Source organism: Acanthopagrus latus, chromosome 23 (genome assembly GCF_904848185.1).
Source record: "Acanthopagrus latus isolate v.2019 chromosome 23, fAcaLat1.1, whole genome shotgun sequence".
Classification (NCBI taxonomy): Eukaryota; Metazoa; Chordata; class Actinopteri; order Spariformes; family Sparidae; genus Acanthopagrus; species Acanthopagrus latus.
In genome coordinates this window covers 4,750,493-4,769,505 of record NC_051061.1, presented here as the reverse complement: position 1 = coordinate 4,769,505, position 19,013 = coordinate 4,750,493, and the positions used below count along the sequence as shown (strand labels likewise).

At 42.6% G+C, this 19,013-nt stretch overlaps 1 protein-coding gene across 1 annotated transcript; it reads left to right on the top strand.

Annotated features, from left to right (window-relative positions):
* The first annotated feature begins 1,291 nt into the window (after positions 1-1,291).
* On the top strand, positions 1,292-18,207 carry LOC119014452 (ral guanine nucleotide dissociation stimulator-like 1). The gene is made up of 17 exons (XM_037089635.1): positions 1,292-1,757; positions 5,094-5,380; positions 6,530-6,574; positions 6,677-6,876; positions 7,009-7,166; positions 7,258-7,506; positions 7,698-7,801; positions 8,164-8,248; positions 10,326-10,397; positions 10,961-11,047; positions 11,819-11,851; positions 12,271-12,392; positions 14,414-14,503; positions 14,784-14,913; positions 15,422-15,748; positions 16,284-16,398; positions 16,498-18,207. Exons 1-17 carry the CDS (start codon positions 1,734-1,736, stop codon positions 16,635-16,637), a joined length of 2,268 nt encoding a protein of 755 aa, XP_036945530.1. The 5' UTR covers positions 1,292-1,733; the 3' UTR covers positions 16,638-18,207.
* Positions 18,208-19,013: the final 806 nt, after the last annotated feature.

Here is a 19,013-nt window from a genome sequence, read left to right as displayed (position 1 = left end):
ATGGGGGAATGTTTCTCTGTAATGTCAGATAAAGACGTGTACCTACAAGCAGGATTTTGTGACTTGATGTTGTGGCAACTCATTTGTGAGCCAATCATAGGCCAGCATGTAAATTATGCACATATAAGTGTGACGTAAAACCTTGAGACAATGAGCTCCAGCTTTTTTTTTTTTTTCTTTTTTTTTACATTGTACCAAACCAAGTGGGATTTGAAGTGTTACAAAAGGACCACGTTGACCTCAGATGTTACATATAACACGAGGGCAGCAGACAGGGCACTGTGTCATGTTGTATCCCCTGGAGGGCCAGCCTAGAGGGAACTTTTCTTGCACAGTGGGCCACCACACAGGCTGTCTGGACGGCTGTTGAAAACTCAGGGACACTCCTGAATTACAAGCATTTGTCCTGAGTTCCTGAGTTCACAAAATTTACCTGGATCTGTTTCCTTGGTGGTTTGTCAGCAATATCACACAAAAACTAGTGAATGGGTTTCCACCAAACTTGGGAGAGGCTTCCTTCTGGAGGATGTGTCTTGGCCCAGAATAGACCCCAATAGTATCTGGTGCAGATCCAAATAAAAAAGGCAGATCCATGATTTTTTTTTTCTTCCTTTCTCTATCATTGTGAGACAGGATGTTTTTCAATAGCTTTGTTAATTTCTCAGGGAATGCATCGATCTTGTAGGTGGCTTGTATCCACGAGCAAGTACAATTTGATGAGGATCAAAAGAAAAAAGAAATGTTTCTCTAACTGATTTGAATAGGTTTTAGTTGACATTGCATTCACATTTACATTTACATTTATGGCATTTAGCAGACGCTTGTGTCCAAAGCGACTTACAATGAGTACAACCTCAACATATCACCATTAGAGGAATATACTCTGCTGGGTGCCATTCCTTTTCACCTTTGTAATAATCCAACTACTTATTCCTTTTTTTGATTTTTAATATCTTTATTCATTTCTATATTTTTCTCCCTTTGCACCCCCCCAATTTATTTACTTAGTTATTTCTAGCATAACAAAGTAACAAGTGAGTGTAAAGTGATGAATGAACGTCATGCTGATTACATACTGCTGCACACAACACAACCATGGTGGTTGTTTCTCCTGGTGACATAAAACATGAACAGAAACTTGATTTTAGGCCCATGTATTTTGGACCACGCCCACTTCAAAACGCGGCCACGCCCACTCACACTCCTCGTTCCCGGATTTCACCCATTCTTACCAGAGCACCCTGAGGTCGTTTTTAACACACACTTTAAATGTCGGAATAATATTAACACACTGTACCGACACACACACGCACACACACACACCTCCGGTCCCTCCTCCCACAGTCAACACCCGCAGCAGAGAGTCACACCCACTATAAAGCCCGGTGAGTTTCAGCTGAAGTGTCCTCAGTCAGAGGGGGAAACTTGTCAGCGGGTCACAGTGGGTGCTCATCTTCCCGGTGGACACAGACGAAACGCGTCGGCACCCATGGGAGCAGCCCTGCGCTTTTCTATGCCGGCGTGAAATGTAGAGTGAGCACTTCGCGGCCAAAGTCGTCTTTGTAATTTGTAACAGGATCGCGTTAATGTAGTCGCGAACGAGAGAGTTTAAAAAGCGTTTTTTATTAAAGATCAGCATGCAGCCGTAACGTCCCTGCCTCTCAACGTGGAAGTTTATTTTCAGTCCAGCAGTTCAGTCGAGATGGAAGACGCTCCTTAAACCACCGGACGAGATGGGAAAATGGGAGCTGACAATGGTGAGAGAAATGATCAGGATTTAAGAATACACGTATGGTTGAATGAAGTCAGTTCAGTAAATGTTGTCACTGATGTGTGAGGTGATTCCTCCTTGTATTGGCCTTTGCAGCCAACTCTTCATATGTGAAAACCTCTCAGTATGATCTCTGTACACTACTGTTATCCCTCAGCAGATCAGTCTTCAGTGCATCTGTGACTACATGTAGTTCATGATAGGTTACATGATAGGTTACAGTTGAGTCCCAAAGCTGAGCCTTGTAGAAACACCTATGATGAACAGAAGGTGTTTATAGAATTCTTTATCCTTCAGCTGCAGCGATTAATCGACTTGTTGTCAACCATTTTTGATAAGTGATTAATCGGGTTGAGTTCTGTTTTTTTTTAGAGGAAAATATCCAAATTGTCTGGTTTCAGCTTCTCAGCTGTGAACATGATAGAGTTTATTTACTTCCTTTATGAAAGTAACCTGAATCTTTGAGTTGCGGATGATGGAAGGCATTTCATCTCAGTCTGTTGGAAACACTGATTGACAGTTTTATAGACCAAGCTACGAGTGGATCGACTAAAGAAAATGGACAGATTCATCAACAGTGAAAACAAGCATTAGTCGCAGCCCCTGATGTGGATGAACAATCTTTCCTCCTGCTGAAATGCCACAGATGATCTTTCCAATTTTTTGCATGACAGTGTACAATGTTGGAAATAACATCACTTTAAATGATACTGGATGCAAGGCCATGTGCTGTATGTCAGCTGTCATCTGTATTCGCCTTCAGAAAAAGAGAAACAGCTTGAGAAATGGGTTAAACTGTTTGGTTTTTTTTGACCAGTCAGCTGACTAAATGTTTATGTGTCAATGTCAATGTTGTCTATGTGGATTCTAGAAGTAGCTCAGTAACTGTGGTAGGTGCTACCTCCCATTTATTTATTTATTTTTCTCAGAAAAATGCTTTTTACTCTCTGACTCGAATGTTATTTTAATACATGAGAGGCTGCAAAATATGTAAATGCGATTTCATCCCTTAAGTCTCTGACTTCAACTTGCTGCTCCATGATCTGCTCGTGTTAAATTCTGCAGGGACCGTGTAAAGACGCGGCCTAGTTTGAGACGTGTTAAGTTTGTCTTTTCTGACTGAGGCTCGGCTGTCAGTGCTTAGCACCACCGTCGCTGACACGGACTAACAGTGGGACACAATGCACAGTTTCCCATCTGTGTGGCTGACAAACGATCCCAGTTTCTATGAGGGACAAAAGGGTTGTGTGATACTGGTTAGCACTAGCATACACAGCGGCTTAACACTGGTCTCCAGATTTAAATAATCATTTACATAAGAGGAGACAAGTCCTCTCATGTAGATAATTGAATTCAGATAGTTGTTATGAGCACAGGCCGTGTCTTTCATCTCCTCTGCAGGATTTAGTCAGTAACCCTCCCTCTGTTCCCATGTCATCCAAACATGATTTTGACATGAAACTTTAAGTTCACGATACATTAGATTTTATTATGATACAGGAAGACATTATGGAAGATATTATACGCACGTAATGTATAATGATTTAAATCGAATCGCTCATTAGACATGCGATTACTTGTTTTCATTCCAGGGCCTCATAAAGATGTGTGAAGCGTTTTCATATTAATCAGAGGGATTAGACAGGAGTCATGCAAGACGTGTTACTGCTGCATATAGCGCAACAGGCCTGTAAAGGAGCACTCCATCAATTTTACGCGTTCCGTTTACTTGGGAGGGAGCATTACTGAAGCAGTGAAAATATCTGGATCGTGTTGTCTGTTGCCCTGGATAAGTCTGAAACAATAACCCTGATGATGTCACGGTGATGTCATCAGGTTTGCCTCGCTTTGGGCTTGGGGACTTAAAATCCATAACAGAAAATATGCTTCAAATTGGGCCACGAGGCTTGAAGGAATTGGGTTTATAATTGGCAAGGTCAGTTTAATGAAAAATGCTGTTGAGTTGCATTATGGGAAATGTAGCATCCGGCTGATTTGGAGCTTCACTCAAACGAAAAATCATGAGATCTCCGCCTCGGTTGCTTCGGTTTGTATTATTTTAATTCAATGTGTGTCTCTCACAACATTCTGAATATTGTGAAAGTACACCACTAAGTCAGCTGAGTGGTCCTTTAATGGAGGGTAATGCAGGTTGATTTGGCCGTCTTTAGGCTTGAAAGCATATCCTGTGTTACGTGAGTGAAACTGCTGTTGATACTAAAATGACTTCCCTGACAGTAAGGGAGGAGGCAGACACTGAGGGCGAGTGGGTGTCTGGTGACGAGGTCCTTTTGAATTTGATTTTGATCATGGAAAGGTAGGCTTTTCAAAAAAAAAAATGTCAAAAAGAAACCATTTCAGTTTTGTTTCCTTTACTTTTGAGCAGTTATTCACTGATTACATTTTATAGCGTCAAAATGAAAATTACACACAGTTCTGTGGCTGCTTTGGACATATTTAAATGACCCTTCGCAGCCTCTGTCTCGTTCTGCATCTGAAAGCCTGGACTAGATGCTCAGTATTCACATTAAAAAACATGTTCCCTTGTCCTGTCAAGTGCTGTTGAATGCTGATTAATATCTCTCTCTGAGATCAAACGAGGTCTGACCTGACCTGTCGCAATATGTAACGAAAATCCACAGTATGTTTGAACAAAAACACAAGACTTGGTGCTGGACACCCTGCAGTCCTCTGAGGCTCCTTTATATTGCTTTTGAGAGGATGAGTGACTGATTCCCAGCTGGGAGCTCGCTGACATTTAGGCAGTGTTTTGCATTTGTTTTGGCATTTGGCTTTGATGTACTATTGGATGAGCTAACCTTTTGATAATCTTCTATTTGTCCATAAACATCCTCGCGATCCTACGAACCCTCCAGGAAATATCTGGTTGCTGTGTGGGAAATGGCTGAAGTGATGACTTGACACCTGCATGAGACGTAGATGAACGTCTGATAATTATCCAAATTACTCACAAACCTGTTTGTGCAGTCGATGGAATGATGGCGACTGCACATAAGCAGATAATGTGTTGTTGTTGCGGTGGATAGGGGATCAGTGTGAGTGTCCGTGGTGGCGTTGTGTCACTTGTTTGTGTGTGTGTAGCCTCACCTGGCTTTTCGGCCATAGTGGCGTGCTGCTATATTTACCTCCTCGCTGCCCAGCCTGACCCTAATGTTGTGACCAGTGACAGCACTAGATCTATCTTTGTGTATTTGACCCGTACCTGTATACTTTCAGACACACGCATGACTTTGGAAGGTAGCCACTCTCTCAGAGTGAGTACTGGTGTTTAAACATTTTCTCCCGCCTCCACCGTCCCCAGAACCCAGTGCAGGAATGGGGTGAGGAGGTCGAGGATGGTGCAGTCTATGGGGTCACGCTGCGCCGGGAGCCCGTCCCCTCCTCCAACCCCAGCGAGACCAGTCCATGCAGTGCATTTGTCCAATACCGAACCTGCAAGGTGCGGCGCCTGAAGGCTGCTACCCTGGACCTGCTTGTGAATCACCTCCTTGACCCTGGCTGCCAGGAGATGGACTACGGCAGGATCCTCCTCTCAACCTACAGAACCTTCACTGGTACCTCCCAACTCATAGAGCTGCTCTTCCAGAGGTACAGTTCACCGTTTGATTTGAATTTTTTTATTGAAAAATGTATGGCTGTATTGGCTGATAGCCTACCACTCTCATATCCAGTCAGTTAACACAAAGCACAAGCACTGAAATAGGGGGGAATAGCTGAAGAATGAACACATATGTCATCTGTTTATTGTAAATTAACTATAACAACTACAACAACTGACTATGGAAATAGCCACTTTTCTCAATGATGGTCTTGTTTGCTCATGTGGATCATAAAGAGGCTCAGTATAAGATTGAAACTTGTTTCATAACAAGTTCAAAGTCCCCTGTAGTACGTGTAAGCTACACATTTTATGCAGACAGCGTTGTACAGAATTAAAAACACCTCAAATCGTCAGCAGTGGAGGTCCTGGTCGGCAGACTTTGCTCAAGGTCAAGTTAATCTTTATCATCCCCGAGTGGCAATTTTCCTGCTCGGCCAGCGGTAAAACTATTAACACACTAAACGGCGCACAAACAACAAGAACTTACATAATGTTGTTCAACCTCCCAGCAGCAGCTGGGACCAGCGAGTTCCGCGTATCAGCTGATTATGTCTGTGACTCGATGGACGCAGCTTGAACCTACTGGACAACAGCTGACAAGGATCCTCGGGGCGTTCTTTGTGACCAGCACAGACACGAGTGTGGTATCAATCTTCTCAGTTAATTCTGCACAAGAAGGCAAACGGGCACGTTTCCCAAGATGTGTAATCATTGCTTTGATGGCTGCCCGAATGAGACGCTTCATTTACAGTGAGAGGATATACTTAGGCTCCCCTTCAAACGCGACGAAGAGCCACAGGTGGAGAGTCATCTCTGTCTGTCCTCCTGTCCGGGTGGACAACTGTGGCTGTAGCCCATGCAAAGTCAACATGTTGCGTCAGGATCTTTTTATACATTGTTTCCCTGACAAAGCAACCATCTCCTGCCAGCTTTGATGTAATAATCAGTACCTAGCAGGTGCTCATTATCTCCAGGATTTCAACAACAGCAATTATGCACAGAGCAGTTTTAGGCTGCGGCTGGATTCGAGGTCAGGTTTAGGATCGCTGCAGCAGTGGGAACAAATAATCATTACATATATATATTTATAACAGCCTGAAGAGTATGACTAAGGCTGTTTTTTTTCCCCCCTATAGAGACAGTGCTGCTTCAGATCTGGAGAACAGTGAATGCTACAGGAGGTAAGCACATGACTTCTGAGTTTCCAATTCAGTGAGCTTGTTCATTTAAAAAAAAACAAACAAAACAAGTTAAACTATAATGATTCTCTGCTGCCCCGTCAGCCCTCTGTTGGCCTTTGTCCAGACATGGTTGGATGAGTACAGCGAGGACTTCAGAGATCCTCCCCTGCACGCGGCCCTCAGGCTGCTGCTGGATCACCTGAGGATCAGCTCTGCAGTCCACGACAACATGCACACTCAGCCCAACTTCTGCTCGCTGGCTGCGCAGGCCGAGGCGCTGCTCATGAAGTTCCAGAAAGAAGGTGATCCTCCAGCGCATAACGTGATAGTCCCATGTGACACACCATCATGATGGCTTGTCGACAAGTGAAATCCTTCTCCAGAAAGCCACGCTCACTTTTTTTTGTTCTGATTCCCTCTGTGTGTCTCTTCAGAGGGTGAGACAAATGTCAGTCCTGCCCAGGCAGATCTGGAGCAGGATGAGGAGGGCTCAGGTGACGAGGATTCAGGGTGTGAGAACTTTTTGGATCAAGGCAGCATCATGGACTTCCCTGCTGCGACCATTGCCGAGCAGCTCACCCGAATGGACTCTGTACGTGCGAGGATATGTTTCAAGTGTGACACATTTCTGTCGTTACACATCGATGTCTCAAGACTGATGTTTGGTTTTCATGGCGTTTCAGGCTCTGTTTGTCAAAGTGGTGCCGTACCAGTGCCTGGGTTGCGTGTGGTCCCAAAGAGACAAGAAGGAAAACATGTCCCCCACCATCCGTGCCACCATTACACAGTTCAACACCGTCACAAACCAGGTCATAATGTCACTGCTCTGCCAGCCGACAGACGGCAACTCCAGTCCCACCTCCCCCCGCCGGCCTGCCACTACGCCAGCTCAAAGGGCCCGCATCATAGAGAAGTGGATCCGAGTAGCACAGGTCAGTCGAAATTAAAGTGAGTCAGGCTGCATTCAAGTTCTCACTCAAGTTTTTACGCTATAGCGGTGTTAGAAAGTGTGCACAACAACTAACAGTTGATAGTCAAAAAAGCCTCAGCTGAAGGGATGATTACTGGAGCATTTGATTTGACATGAAGTGAATCCTCTGAATGCAAGTTATTTCTTCTGCAGGACTGTCGCGTGTTGAAGAACTTCTCCTCTGTCAAGGCGATCCTGTCGGCCCTTCAGTCCAATGCAGTTTACAGGCTGAGGAAGACCTGGGCTGCTGTGAGCAGGTAGGGCGGGGTTAAAGCCAAAGGCCACAACATATCTCTGTGGTTATGTGTATATTGGGTTTTATGTCACAGTCATTCAGTGAGTACATTGGACCCTCATCAAATGCAATTGTATGTCAGCGACGGTGCAGGTCAGCAAATTTCTCGCTTTTGGATGACCCATATTCAGTATCAGGTCATGAACGCAGCAGTAAACTGTTACCATGTCAAGGGTAACAGGGGCATACAGTAACTACATGTTGTCTAATGGTCATGGATCTGTGGAGACGGAACACAGTTAAATGTGTGATGTAGTAAATTATTTAATTATTCGGTTTTGGACTGCATATTTACTACATGTTCCCTGCGCCTCTTTTTTGCAGGGATAGCATGGCCACGTTTGAAAACCTGTCGGAAACCTTCCCTGATGAGAACTGTGTGCTGACCAACAGAGAGCTGCTGGTGGAGGTAAGACAGAAGACGTGTTGTAACAGACTAGATTAGATTAGATTAGATAGAAGTTCAGCGTTTTAATCTTTTAGATGCGTCAGTCATTGGAACCTCCTCTTCCAGATGTAAAAATGACTTTTTTCTTTTCTTTTTTTTTTCCCCTCTGAATTTCCCTCCCAAAACCCAAACATTTGTATTCCACACAATCACAATATTTACTCTTTTCAAATTTGCACTTAGCCTATCTCTCAAAGTTTTGCTACTTACTTAGGTAGTTAGCTATTTAAGCTACTTAGCTAGTTAAACTACTAAACTGGCTAGGCTACCAAGCCAGCAAAGCTACTAATAATGTGTGTGTTGTATTTGCCACTCTCAAATTCCACCTTCCCAGTTCAAATGGAACGCAGCATATGCTAACATAGTTATGCCAACTGTCCATCCACAGCTAGGAAGGTAATGTTGGTAAGATTTAAAGTAGATTCATGTTATTGTAATGACAGATATCTTGTTGTAATTTGTGCCACTTAGGAGCTAAGCTAGCTCAGTGGCTAAGCTACTTGGATAACAGTTCATCCACAACTACATGAGTGCGAGTTAATAAGATAAGAAGTAGGGTAGGCTAATTGGATAAAAGCATTTAACAGCAGGTGCTCTTTAATGTAATTGTAATTAGTTTGTAACTAAAACAGCTATGGAAATGATAAATGGACTGCATTTTAGCATGCTTCTAGTTTATGGGCTGCTAAATGTGCACTGCAACACGCCACATTCACACACACATTCACACACTGATCGGACAACCATCTGGAACGATGTGGTGTTCAGTATATTTTAAGCCGACGACCTGCTGTACTTCACAGCCACTCACCAATATCACTCTTTTTCTGAGGTGAAAAGTTTACATAATGCAGTACTTGTATCAAATGTAAAAAAAAAATGACTGTATAAAATAATGTAGACGAGTGGTACTGCCAATGATAGATGCGGTGTGGTCTACAATAGATACTGCATATATCTGACAAATGTAACTGTTTCTATTGGATGTATATACAGTTCATTTTTGACCTACCTACGCACTGAAGTGTTCACGTTTGCCAGTGCAAACAAGTCGACCCACTTCAGCAGCTGTTACAGACTTTCAGCCTTGACAGTCACTTTGAGACGGGGGACAAACGCCCTCAGCGATCAGAGTGTCGATTAAGAACACAGCACCAAGAATGTTCCGCGTACTGGAAGCACATTTGGGAATGATTGTCTTCACAAGTACTCAAAGTGCATGGATTTTTCTTTGTAATCATTAAAAAGATTCATATTTTTTCTGTAGTTAATTTTTACAGCAATGTTTACCAGTGTGTTAATGGGAAACTAGAGGCCTCGAGCACATTATGTTCCCTTTTTTCTTTTATGCCGTCTCCTTTAGGCAACTGCGTCAGAGGAGGCTTGTGTCTGGTTACAGTGAAAAGACTCTAAAGTCAATAGATCACACATAGATCGGCACACTATGCACACAACAACTAAGAAACCTTAACTTGTGTTTACTCCTCCACAATAACCTTAGAGATTCTTCTCTAAGAAGTCGTTGTAGATGTCTGACTTTTGTGAACTTGTTTTTCTCTTTCTCCTTCTCTTCACTTCTTACATTTGTTATGTTTAGCATTTCCATTTACTAAAAAAGCTTTTACCTTTTGTAAACACAGTTACTCCTACATTTACTTAAAGTCTAATCACTGCTTTTTAGACTGATATTGTACACAAAGACTCGACAGAGAAGGCTTGGATGTGGCCTCCCTCCTTTCACATGATAATTATTAAACAGGATCTTCAAGTTAATGTGTAATAAATGTTATTCTGAAAAGCATTTGCCTCATATGCCAGATTACAGTTGGCTCACTTTCTTCTTTTAAAACCCTCACGTGCTCGCGTGCAAACATAAAAAATACCATTCATACACGTGAGCACACGTGCATGAAGAGGAAAACAATCATGGAAAGTCTGTTTAAAATGATTCAGAACTTTTTTTTTTTAAATGATGTGCCTGCATACTTTCCTGTAAGCTTCATTTGAATGTGGCTCTGTCTGACCTACTTTGACACAGGACGGGGGCCAGGCGGCTGTGGATAACATTTCTCCAAAGATATCCAAGAGGTGTCCGATCCCCAGACAGATGGTAAGACATGCCTCGGGATGAGAAAAGAGAGATGAGATGTTTTGAAGACATGAAGCCCAGTGACATAAATCTCTGAGCTCTGGAGTCTAAGCAGCGTTATTCATGTGATATTGTCTTGGAGGCAATAAGGTTAAGTTTTCTAAAAGACTCCTGCAAAAAAAAAAATCCCTTCCAATTTATACAACTCTAAGAGCCACAAGAGAGCTGATTTGCCTCTGTGTGGGTGGAGTGTCTCCGGCATGGCAGATACCCAAACCTATCTTTAGCCTCGCGCAGTGCAGAGCGAGTTTCAAATGGCCTCTGATCACCAGGATTATAGGACAGTAATAATAGACCAGTCCGGGGTCTTTTATGAGTCATACGCACATTCTCCTGGGCCGTAACACGAACCCACAGTGCTGCTAACTGGGGCTCGCCTTGTGCGAATGTTGGCCCATCTCGACTCATTCAATTAAAACCAGCTAATGGCTGAACTCAAAAGACACAAATAAGCAGATACAGCGACGCGTGAGCCCGCCGCTGTAAGTCTAATAAGCAGTGTGTTCCGTGTTCTCTCTCTGCAGAGCACCTCCAGTGGAGTGGTTCCTTACCTGGGCACCTACCTGACCGTCCTCACCATGCTGGACACAGCTCTGCCTGACACCGTAGAGGTACGTACTGTTCATACTGAACTGCAGAACATCTCAGCATATTATGTATTTACCCCAGGGCATAGTACTGTGTATTACTTTACTTTAATCCCCTCTTTTTAGCATTCATAAGCAATATGTAAACACTAAAACAGTATAAAAGGGATGCCTTTGCTTTATACCTACAAATACCAAAGTGTGTGTGTTCTTTTATATCTATAGGAATTACATATATGTATCAGTTTAGTTATATTTCACAGGCAAATCTGGTGCTTTCTACTCCACTACATTTATCTGACAGCTGTCATCAATAGTTTCCTCTATAGTTTCCTAGTTTTAAGATTTTGCAAATAAAACATGTTTGTAAAATGTAACGCTATGTTACATGTTTAAACATACTGCAAGATGAGTTTTTACCTGGTTGTCACGTAGTCTCAGTTTCTGTAGTAGCTAGCTTTAGATCGTCATCAAACTGCATGAAGGAATTCCACTCGAGTGGAAAACTGAGACGGTAGCTAAACGGCGGTCTTCAGCCAGTTCTTGTTTTTCAAATTCATCATTGTGAATGAGGCGGTGAAGTTATTTACAATTAATGCACTTTTTAAAGGTTACTTATCTAAGGTTATAAATACATAACAGAGTATATACAGACCATTTATTATGATTTATACTGCTTATAAATGCTAAAAAGGGGCTGTTTAAATAAAGTGTCATCATATTGTTTCTTTCCCACTAATCATTGATGGCTGCAATAAATCAGCGCTGTACTAACCTCATCTGTTCATTTGACAGGGTGGGCTCATAAACTTTGAGAAGAGGAGGAGGGTAAGTTGTTCCTCTTTGTGCCATCTTTTCCCCCCCTTTATTTATCCTTTTTTTCCCACAGTAGTCAGAAACACAGAGTACAAGGTGTCCTCATCACGTTGTGTCAGTGTGTGCCTGTGCGGTTGGGTGTGTGCAGTATATTTGCATTGCCAAAGTAAACGGGAGGGAGACATTTTCTGACACTTGATGTTTTCTACATGCCATTCTAAAAGCTGGGAGACCTCTAGGTTATTTTTCTTTTAAACATTTACACGTCTCTTTACGAACACTTTACTGCAGCTTTGTAAATGTTCCAAATACCGCCGTGATGCACCCCGTTACCACAGGCCGGTTATGCAACCGCGCAGATGTGAGGAGCCTGGACGTCTTGCGGTCTCCGTCACTCTGTTTAATCCAGCGACTGTTCTCTCTCCCCGCAGGAGTTTGAGGTTCTGTCGCAGATCCGCGTGCTGCAGGCGTCCTGTTCCCAGTACAACCTGCCCCATCACCCCAGAGTCGCTGCGTGGCTGCAGGGACACAAGCTGCTCACTGACCAGGAGAGGTGAGAGCTTTACCCCTTCACATAATACACCTGTACACAAGCAGAGCAAAGCCTGCTGGGAGCTCAATAAAAGTTTAGTCAGGCAATCCGAAAATTATGCCTTGTAAAAATTCTTCGTCTGTCAATCATTCTCCCTGTAGACAAATAAGGATGTGTTGCTTAACTTGTTTTCCTCTAAAAGATAGAGATCATAGCACCATAATTGATCAAAATGTCCCATCAGACTGAGTAATGGCATCATCAAGCTTATCAAATCACATTTATAATACCTTATTTCTATTCCTAAACGCAATTTTTGGGGGCTTGAAAGCTTACTTGAGAATGTCCTATAAATATTCAGAGCTTCAGCGACATAAGTAGATTTTCCTCAAACTTGCAGGCGAGAGGTGAAGACGTCGTCCTCCGTCTATTCCACTCCCCGCCTCCAAAAGTGTCAGACGCGCGATCAGATGTTGAGCTGTTGCGAAAGAACTTAAACTTGCAGGACCACATTTCTGCTCTGCTCTGGATGTGTCTATCACCTGCATGCACTTGCTTTTCATAAATGGTATGGAGGGGCTCCGGTTCTTGCTCTTTTTGGCGCAGCTGACCCAATGTCACCCTCCAGTTATACAAAAAGTAACCCCTGAAGCATTCAAATGCGGATTTCAGACATCGATTACCATGGCATAGAAAATGTCATAAAGTCCTAACATTTGTTTTATGTCTCTTTTTAAAAACAGACGTTGAGGAGATGTTTTGTTATTCAAACTACATACAACACTCAAAAAACTGAAGTGATTGACACTGGGAAAAAAATGACAAACTAATATAATGCAAACAAGAGGTCTACCTGTCGACAGAAAATGAACCAAAACAATATAGATAAATGAGGTGAGAGCAAAAATAATCTCATTTGTAGTTTAATCTTTTTTTGTGCAAAATGGGACTGGTTCATCTGTGTTGTGGTGCAACTCCACAACAGTTTTTTCTCAGCTTCTTGTGGTTACACAGACGTCACCTGACAAACACTTCAGACCAGAACTACAGAGAATTTCCTACGCACTTCAAAGTGCACACACCCTTGAGGCTAAGTTTGCTCCACCCCCAGTGACTGAGTGTAGTGGGCAATGTCCACAGCTGTTTCAATTTAAATTATTATTACTGTTATTATCATATTCATAAATGTTAAATCTATAGTTAATTAAATGTTACTTCATGTTATTGTTTTACTGCTTAATAAATGCTTTAAAGCATTTATTAAGCAGTTTTTTATTGTAAAGCAGACGTTGACTGAGGTTTAGAATACTAAAATGTAAATAGTTAGATTCTGTGTGATTCATCAATAAACACTATTTGGATGGCCACTTTAAAGTTGCGACTGATGTTTATAAACCTTTACAGCTGCTTAATAAATGATCTGTGAAGCATTTAATAGTTTGTTCACATTAAAATGACTATTAACTAAAGTTCAGTTAACTATAAATGCATTACCCTTTAACCATATTATTGATGGTTATTATAGAGTGTAACCAATCATTTTAAGTCAGTATTAGTATTTCCGCCCCTCATTTAAATGATAAATAACTGATTAATTGATGCCAAAATTATTTTTTGGTAAGAAGAAATGTTAACAAAAACAACCTTTACCATTTATGGACTTCTCAACAGATCGTTAGACTTCGGTAGAGGAAAAATATGAGTCATCAGACTTTTGTTTTGAGGATCTTTATTTACGTTCGCCCACTCACTCCTGAACCAAACAAAACAAAAAGAAAAGATATATGATTACCATAAACATGCAAAGAGCTGGTCTACTTTTGAACACCAAAGTGCACCCTGGGTATTATTTTGAGCATAAACAAATTGTGTTGAGTGCATGAGACGGGTAACTACAACGAATGCTTCAGAGAGAAACCACAACTCCAAGTGCCTGTAGACTGACAAACCCGTTAGGAGAGAAAAGTTTTCCTCAGGACACGAAAGTGTATGACAGACGATTTCAGCGCTCATTTAAGTTGTTTTTTTTTTCTTTGTTCCAGCTACGAACTGTCGAGGCAGCTGGAGCCGCCGGTGGACTTGTGTTCGCCAACGCCCTGGAGCCACCGCACGCTCACAAAGAAACTCTCGTCGTGAGTATCTGTGTTTGCTGTGGTCTCATTTGAATATTCAAACACGCAAAGCACATGGACATTTTACTGATCACACAGAGCCACACGCAGAACACTGCAGCACGTAAACACTCAATTCGCAGCGGATACAAAGTGTTAAGGAGTACGTACAGTAATGGTTGATCCCTTAACACATAAAAAAAAAAAAATAGTTTGTCGTATAAAGTGTCAATACACAGTAACAGGAAAATAAATTCTTTAATATGATATGATTAGCTCAAGTTTTATTCTCTGTCTTCAGCCTGCTGACGGTGAGCGATGGATCTAAAAAGCTCCCTGCTGACCAGATCAGCGTTACATCTTCTGGATCCAGTGGATCTGAGATGGAGGACCTGTCCTCACCGAACTCAGCCTGTTCCATCAGACTGCAGGTAAACAGCTGTGTGTGTGTGTATGTGTGTGCATGTGTCTCCCTCATGGTCTCACAGCCTTGTATTCTGTATTTGCCTTGTCCTCAGTTGTGCAAACAGCGGCGTCTTTGTTGAAAGCCTTGCCGTGCCTTCATCTGTAGGGCTCTGTCCTCAGCACAACATCCACTATTTACACCTCACAAACAATCGTCCTGTTTTTTAAGCCATCAGACACACCCCGAGGCATTTGTTATACCAAGTATAAAACACTGAATGGCTTTAAAATCTTGGAAACTTACATAATCACCCCCTCACAAAGGATCCTCTTCAAAGAGCCATCGAAACTGGCTCGGGCCCTCGACAAGTGGAATTCAGTTGAGGAGGTCCTCAGCTGAGCTCGAGTACAGCTCTCACCGCTGCTCTATTGCTCACTTGTTCCCTGAAACACAACACAATACGCTGTAACCACAACTCCAGTGGCACTCATCAGTACTCTTTTCTCTTGTTTTTCGTGTCATCCTCCCCGCAGTCATTTCACAGCTCTTGCAACAACGTGTCGGAGGCCTTCTCCTCCACATCGTCGTCCTCCTCCTCGTCCTCCCCCCGCTCCTCGGCGAACTCCTCTCCAGACTCTCCTACTCCTTCCGGCTCCTGCTCGGACTGCCGGACGGACCTCTGCGCTCCGCTGGCGTCCAGCGGCGGTGCTCGGCAGAAGCCCGCCCTGTCCTCCAACCACAAGCGCTCCGTGTCCATGACCTCCCTGCCGCTGTACAACCGCCAGGTGGCCGACTCGTGTATAGTCCGGGTGAGCGTGGACCTGGGCCACAACAACGGCAACATGTATAAAAGCATCCTGGTGAGTTGGTCCTCTGGTATTATTACAGCCTCACCACTTTGTGTTGTTTGCCATATTTGCTAATACTAAGTACTTAATTGTGTACAGGAAGTTTTGGAATTGGTCCTGTAATCCTTTGGCCAGCGATGTATGCCCAGTCTAAGTGTGTGTTTTTGCCACTGACAGGCTCAGATCATTATTCTAAGTGTTTAAGTCAGTTATTTACAGAAATTTTACCATCATAAAACACATGATAAACAGGGTTAGGATTAGTTACTTATAATATAATAGTAACATGCAACACCATTTAGCAAGATTTACTTTGACTTAAGTAGCATTTTCAATTTTAAAGATTCGTGTTAGAAATTCTTAAAATTATATTTTCTCTCTCCCCTTCATTGAAATATCCAGAATCTTCTAATATAAACATACAGTTGATGAAGGTGAAAGCAGCCATCTAGTGTCCAACTATGCACATACACTATTCTGCAGTGAATATAAAAGTGACTTTAAACAAGTGTCTTTAATAGGATTTATCATTCCCTCTCTTTCATAGCTGACCAGCCAGGACAAGACTGCTCAGGTGATCCAGAGGGCGCTGGAGAAGCATCACCTCGAGCACATGAACTGGCGGGACTTCAGCCTGACGCAGCTCATATCCCAGAACAGAGGTGGGGACGCAGTGACCCTACTACCAGCAGAACCGTTCAAATAGTCCTGAAACAAACCGCAAACCATTCTGACACTGGTCTCTTTTTTTCTGTTTTCAGAGCTGCTCATACCGGACAAAGCAAACGTCTTCTATGCCATGTCAACGACGGCGAACTTTGACTTTATATTGCGCCAGTTCTCCAAAGGCCAGAAGAAACCCCTGAGGGCCACGTCGAGTCTCGGACGATACACAAAGTAGTGGACGTATTCTGCAACAGGAGGATGGACGCTTGTTGGAAATGGTCGTTAATTTTAAGAAACATGAGAAGACATTTAGAGACATTTTTATGGCCACTGACGAGATGATGCAAAAGCACTTTATGAAGAAGAATGCTCGCCTCAACAGAAACTGATGGAGCTGTGAGAAACATCCAACGTTCCTGTTGGAAAAGACTTGGCATGAATCTTAAAAAAAAGAAAAGAAAATCAACTCATTCCTTTGTTATGTTGATAAAGCTTTGCTTTAAGTGCATGGATGCATGTTCAAACACATGATTTTAGCTCTGACACTGCTGCTAGATGTCACCTTTGATTACTGTATGGACATGAAGAGCACACACACACACACACACACTCCCCCCCAGAGAGCAACACGTGCCCACATCAGTCACCTGAACACCGAGAAACGACCGGCCATTTCCCAACGCAGCTGGGTGCCATTAATAACCCGTGCGTTGAAAAAGGGAACGCGGGGAGAGGCGTTGGGTCTGTAATGAACCCCTCAGCGGGGAGGCTGTCGGCCACTCGAGATGAGACCGCCCGGCGGGCCTGTGTGTCGCTGTGCCAGTTCCATCTGAGGAGTGGGCGGGGACGTTCTCACCAGGGATCACTGTGTTCCCGGGGAGTATTAGGCCGGCTTCTTCGGCGTTGCTGTGATACTCATGCCTGACTGGAAGGATGGCATTCCTGAGCCTGGGTAACCGTGGTGGCAGCAGCAGAGGCTTTTGACGGACGGGACAGGATGTTCACATGCAAATGGCTACTGTCTTTAGATAAAGGTGTTCGTGCTATGACTTAGCAACTTTGACTTTTTTCAATTTTTTTCTTCCCTCTCTGAATAGTTTCTATTTATTTTCACCCTCACTGTGATCCCACTGCTGATTGCACCTTCATTTAATTAACACATGTGATGACTCACTGTGGTGTTAATGTTGTCTCTTGACTGGTTTGAACATACTTTTCAAAAAGGAAAACAAAGTTTATTCTGAAAAAAACAGCTGTGATGAATGAGATTTTAATTGTAGAGATGTCTTGTTTTCTGATGAATATTTAAAAATGTACTTTTTTTTTTAACTTAAATTCCATTAATAAATTAGGTTCAGACTTGTAAGTGCCTGGATGTAACTGCTGCTGAAATGGCTTGATTTGAAGCCGGGGAATCTGGATGGAATAATTTCAGTGACGTCAATCGACATGATGAGTCAAGTGAGATCGTAGATGACGATCATATCTTCACACAGTTAAAGCTCCGGGGATCATTTGGAGAAGAAGAAGAGCTATACAAAGAACAGACGCACTCTGTAAATGTTATCTCTTGGAAATCCCTCGAGTGTAGACAGCTGTTGCGGAAGGGAAAAGAAATGTGTCGGTGACCACACTGTGAAGTATCCTCTCTCTCGGCAGTTCAGATCTGAATGGCTGGTACTTGTGGTTTATAAATAAAACTGCCTTTTTGTTCACTCATGTGATTAATGAAGAGAATGTCAGAATTGCGTAATAAACTGTTTTGAAAGGAATGCAGCGCCTGATGTGCATCTTCAGTCGGATGGTTTCTGCTTTTACGGGCTGATGTTTCAAAGTCAAAATTAACATTGTTTCTCTTCAGTTAGTAAGTATGTGAAATACATTTTTTTTCCCCTGACAATGACTCACTGTCGTGGCGCCCTAGTAGCTCAGATGGTGTAGGAAGTGTCACACATACCCCTCTCCTGCATGTCATCTCCCCTCTCTGTCACCTCTCTAAGCTTTTCTATCAAGAAAGCCATGACAAAAAGGCCAAAAACATAATAATAATAAGACGCTGTCACAGGTGGACAATGTAAGTTCTTTTTCTATTGTAACTGACCAGACTACACCAATCAAATCAATCAGTGATACTAAAATAGAGTAATAGAGATCCTGACATATGTTCACTACACTGGTCTGTTCCTATAAAAACAGAAAACATTTAAGCTGATGACCAAGACAGGATTAGGACATGGTTTGAATACAGATATTACAGGGTTATTGTACAGAAGCAATTGTTCACATTTTTTCCCCCAAATGTATGCTGTCCTCCCTCTGTGGTAAAGTATTTTCCCTCAAGCTTCGCAGACGTCACACCACCTTGTTTGGCCCCTTGTTGTGTTTCTACCGGATCTCACAGCTTGTATCTGAAATTTGAGGTGTAGATGATTTAAAAAAGATGATTTTTTTTTTGGCGCTTTTTGCTTATACATTTTCGAAAAAGCAAATAAAAGGGAAACTTGCCGTGTCGAGCTGTAGCGTTGTCTTTCGAAAGCAACATGTTCATTCACAAGCTGAAAATATAAGCTAAGATATATTTATTTTAAATTAAGTGACTTAATTCACTTAG

Coding starts and splice junctions, on each gene's coding strand:
- LOC119014452 (XM_037089635.1), top strand. CDS start 1,734: ATGGGAAAATGGGAGCTGACAATG. Junction 5,381..6,529: donor ATAGAGCTGCTCTTCCAGAG/GTACAGTTCACC, acceptor TCCCCCCTATAG/AGACAGTGCTGCTTCAGATC. Junction 7,167..7,257: donor AGCTCACCCGAATGGACTCT/GTACGTGCGAGG, acceptor ATGGCGTTTCAG/GCTCTGTTTGTCAAAGTGGT.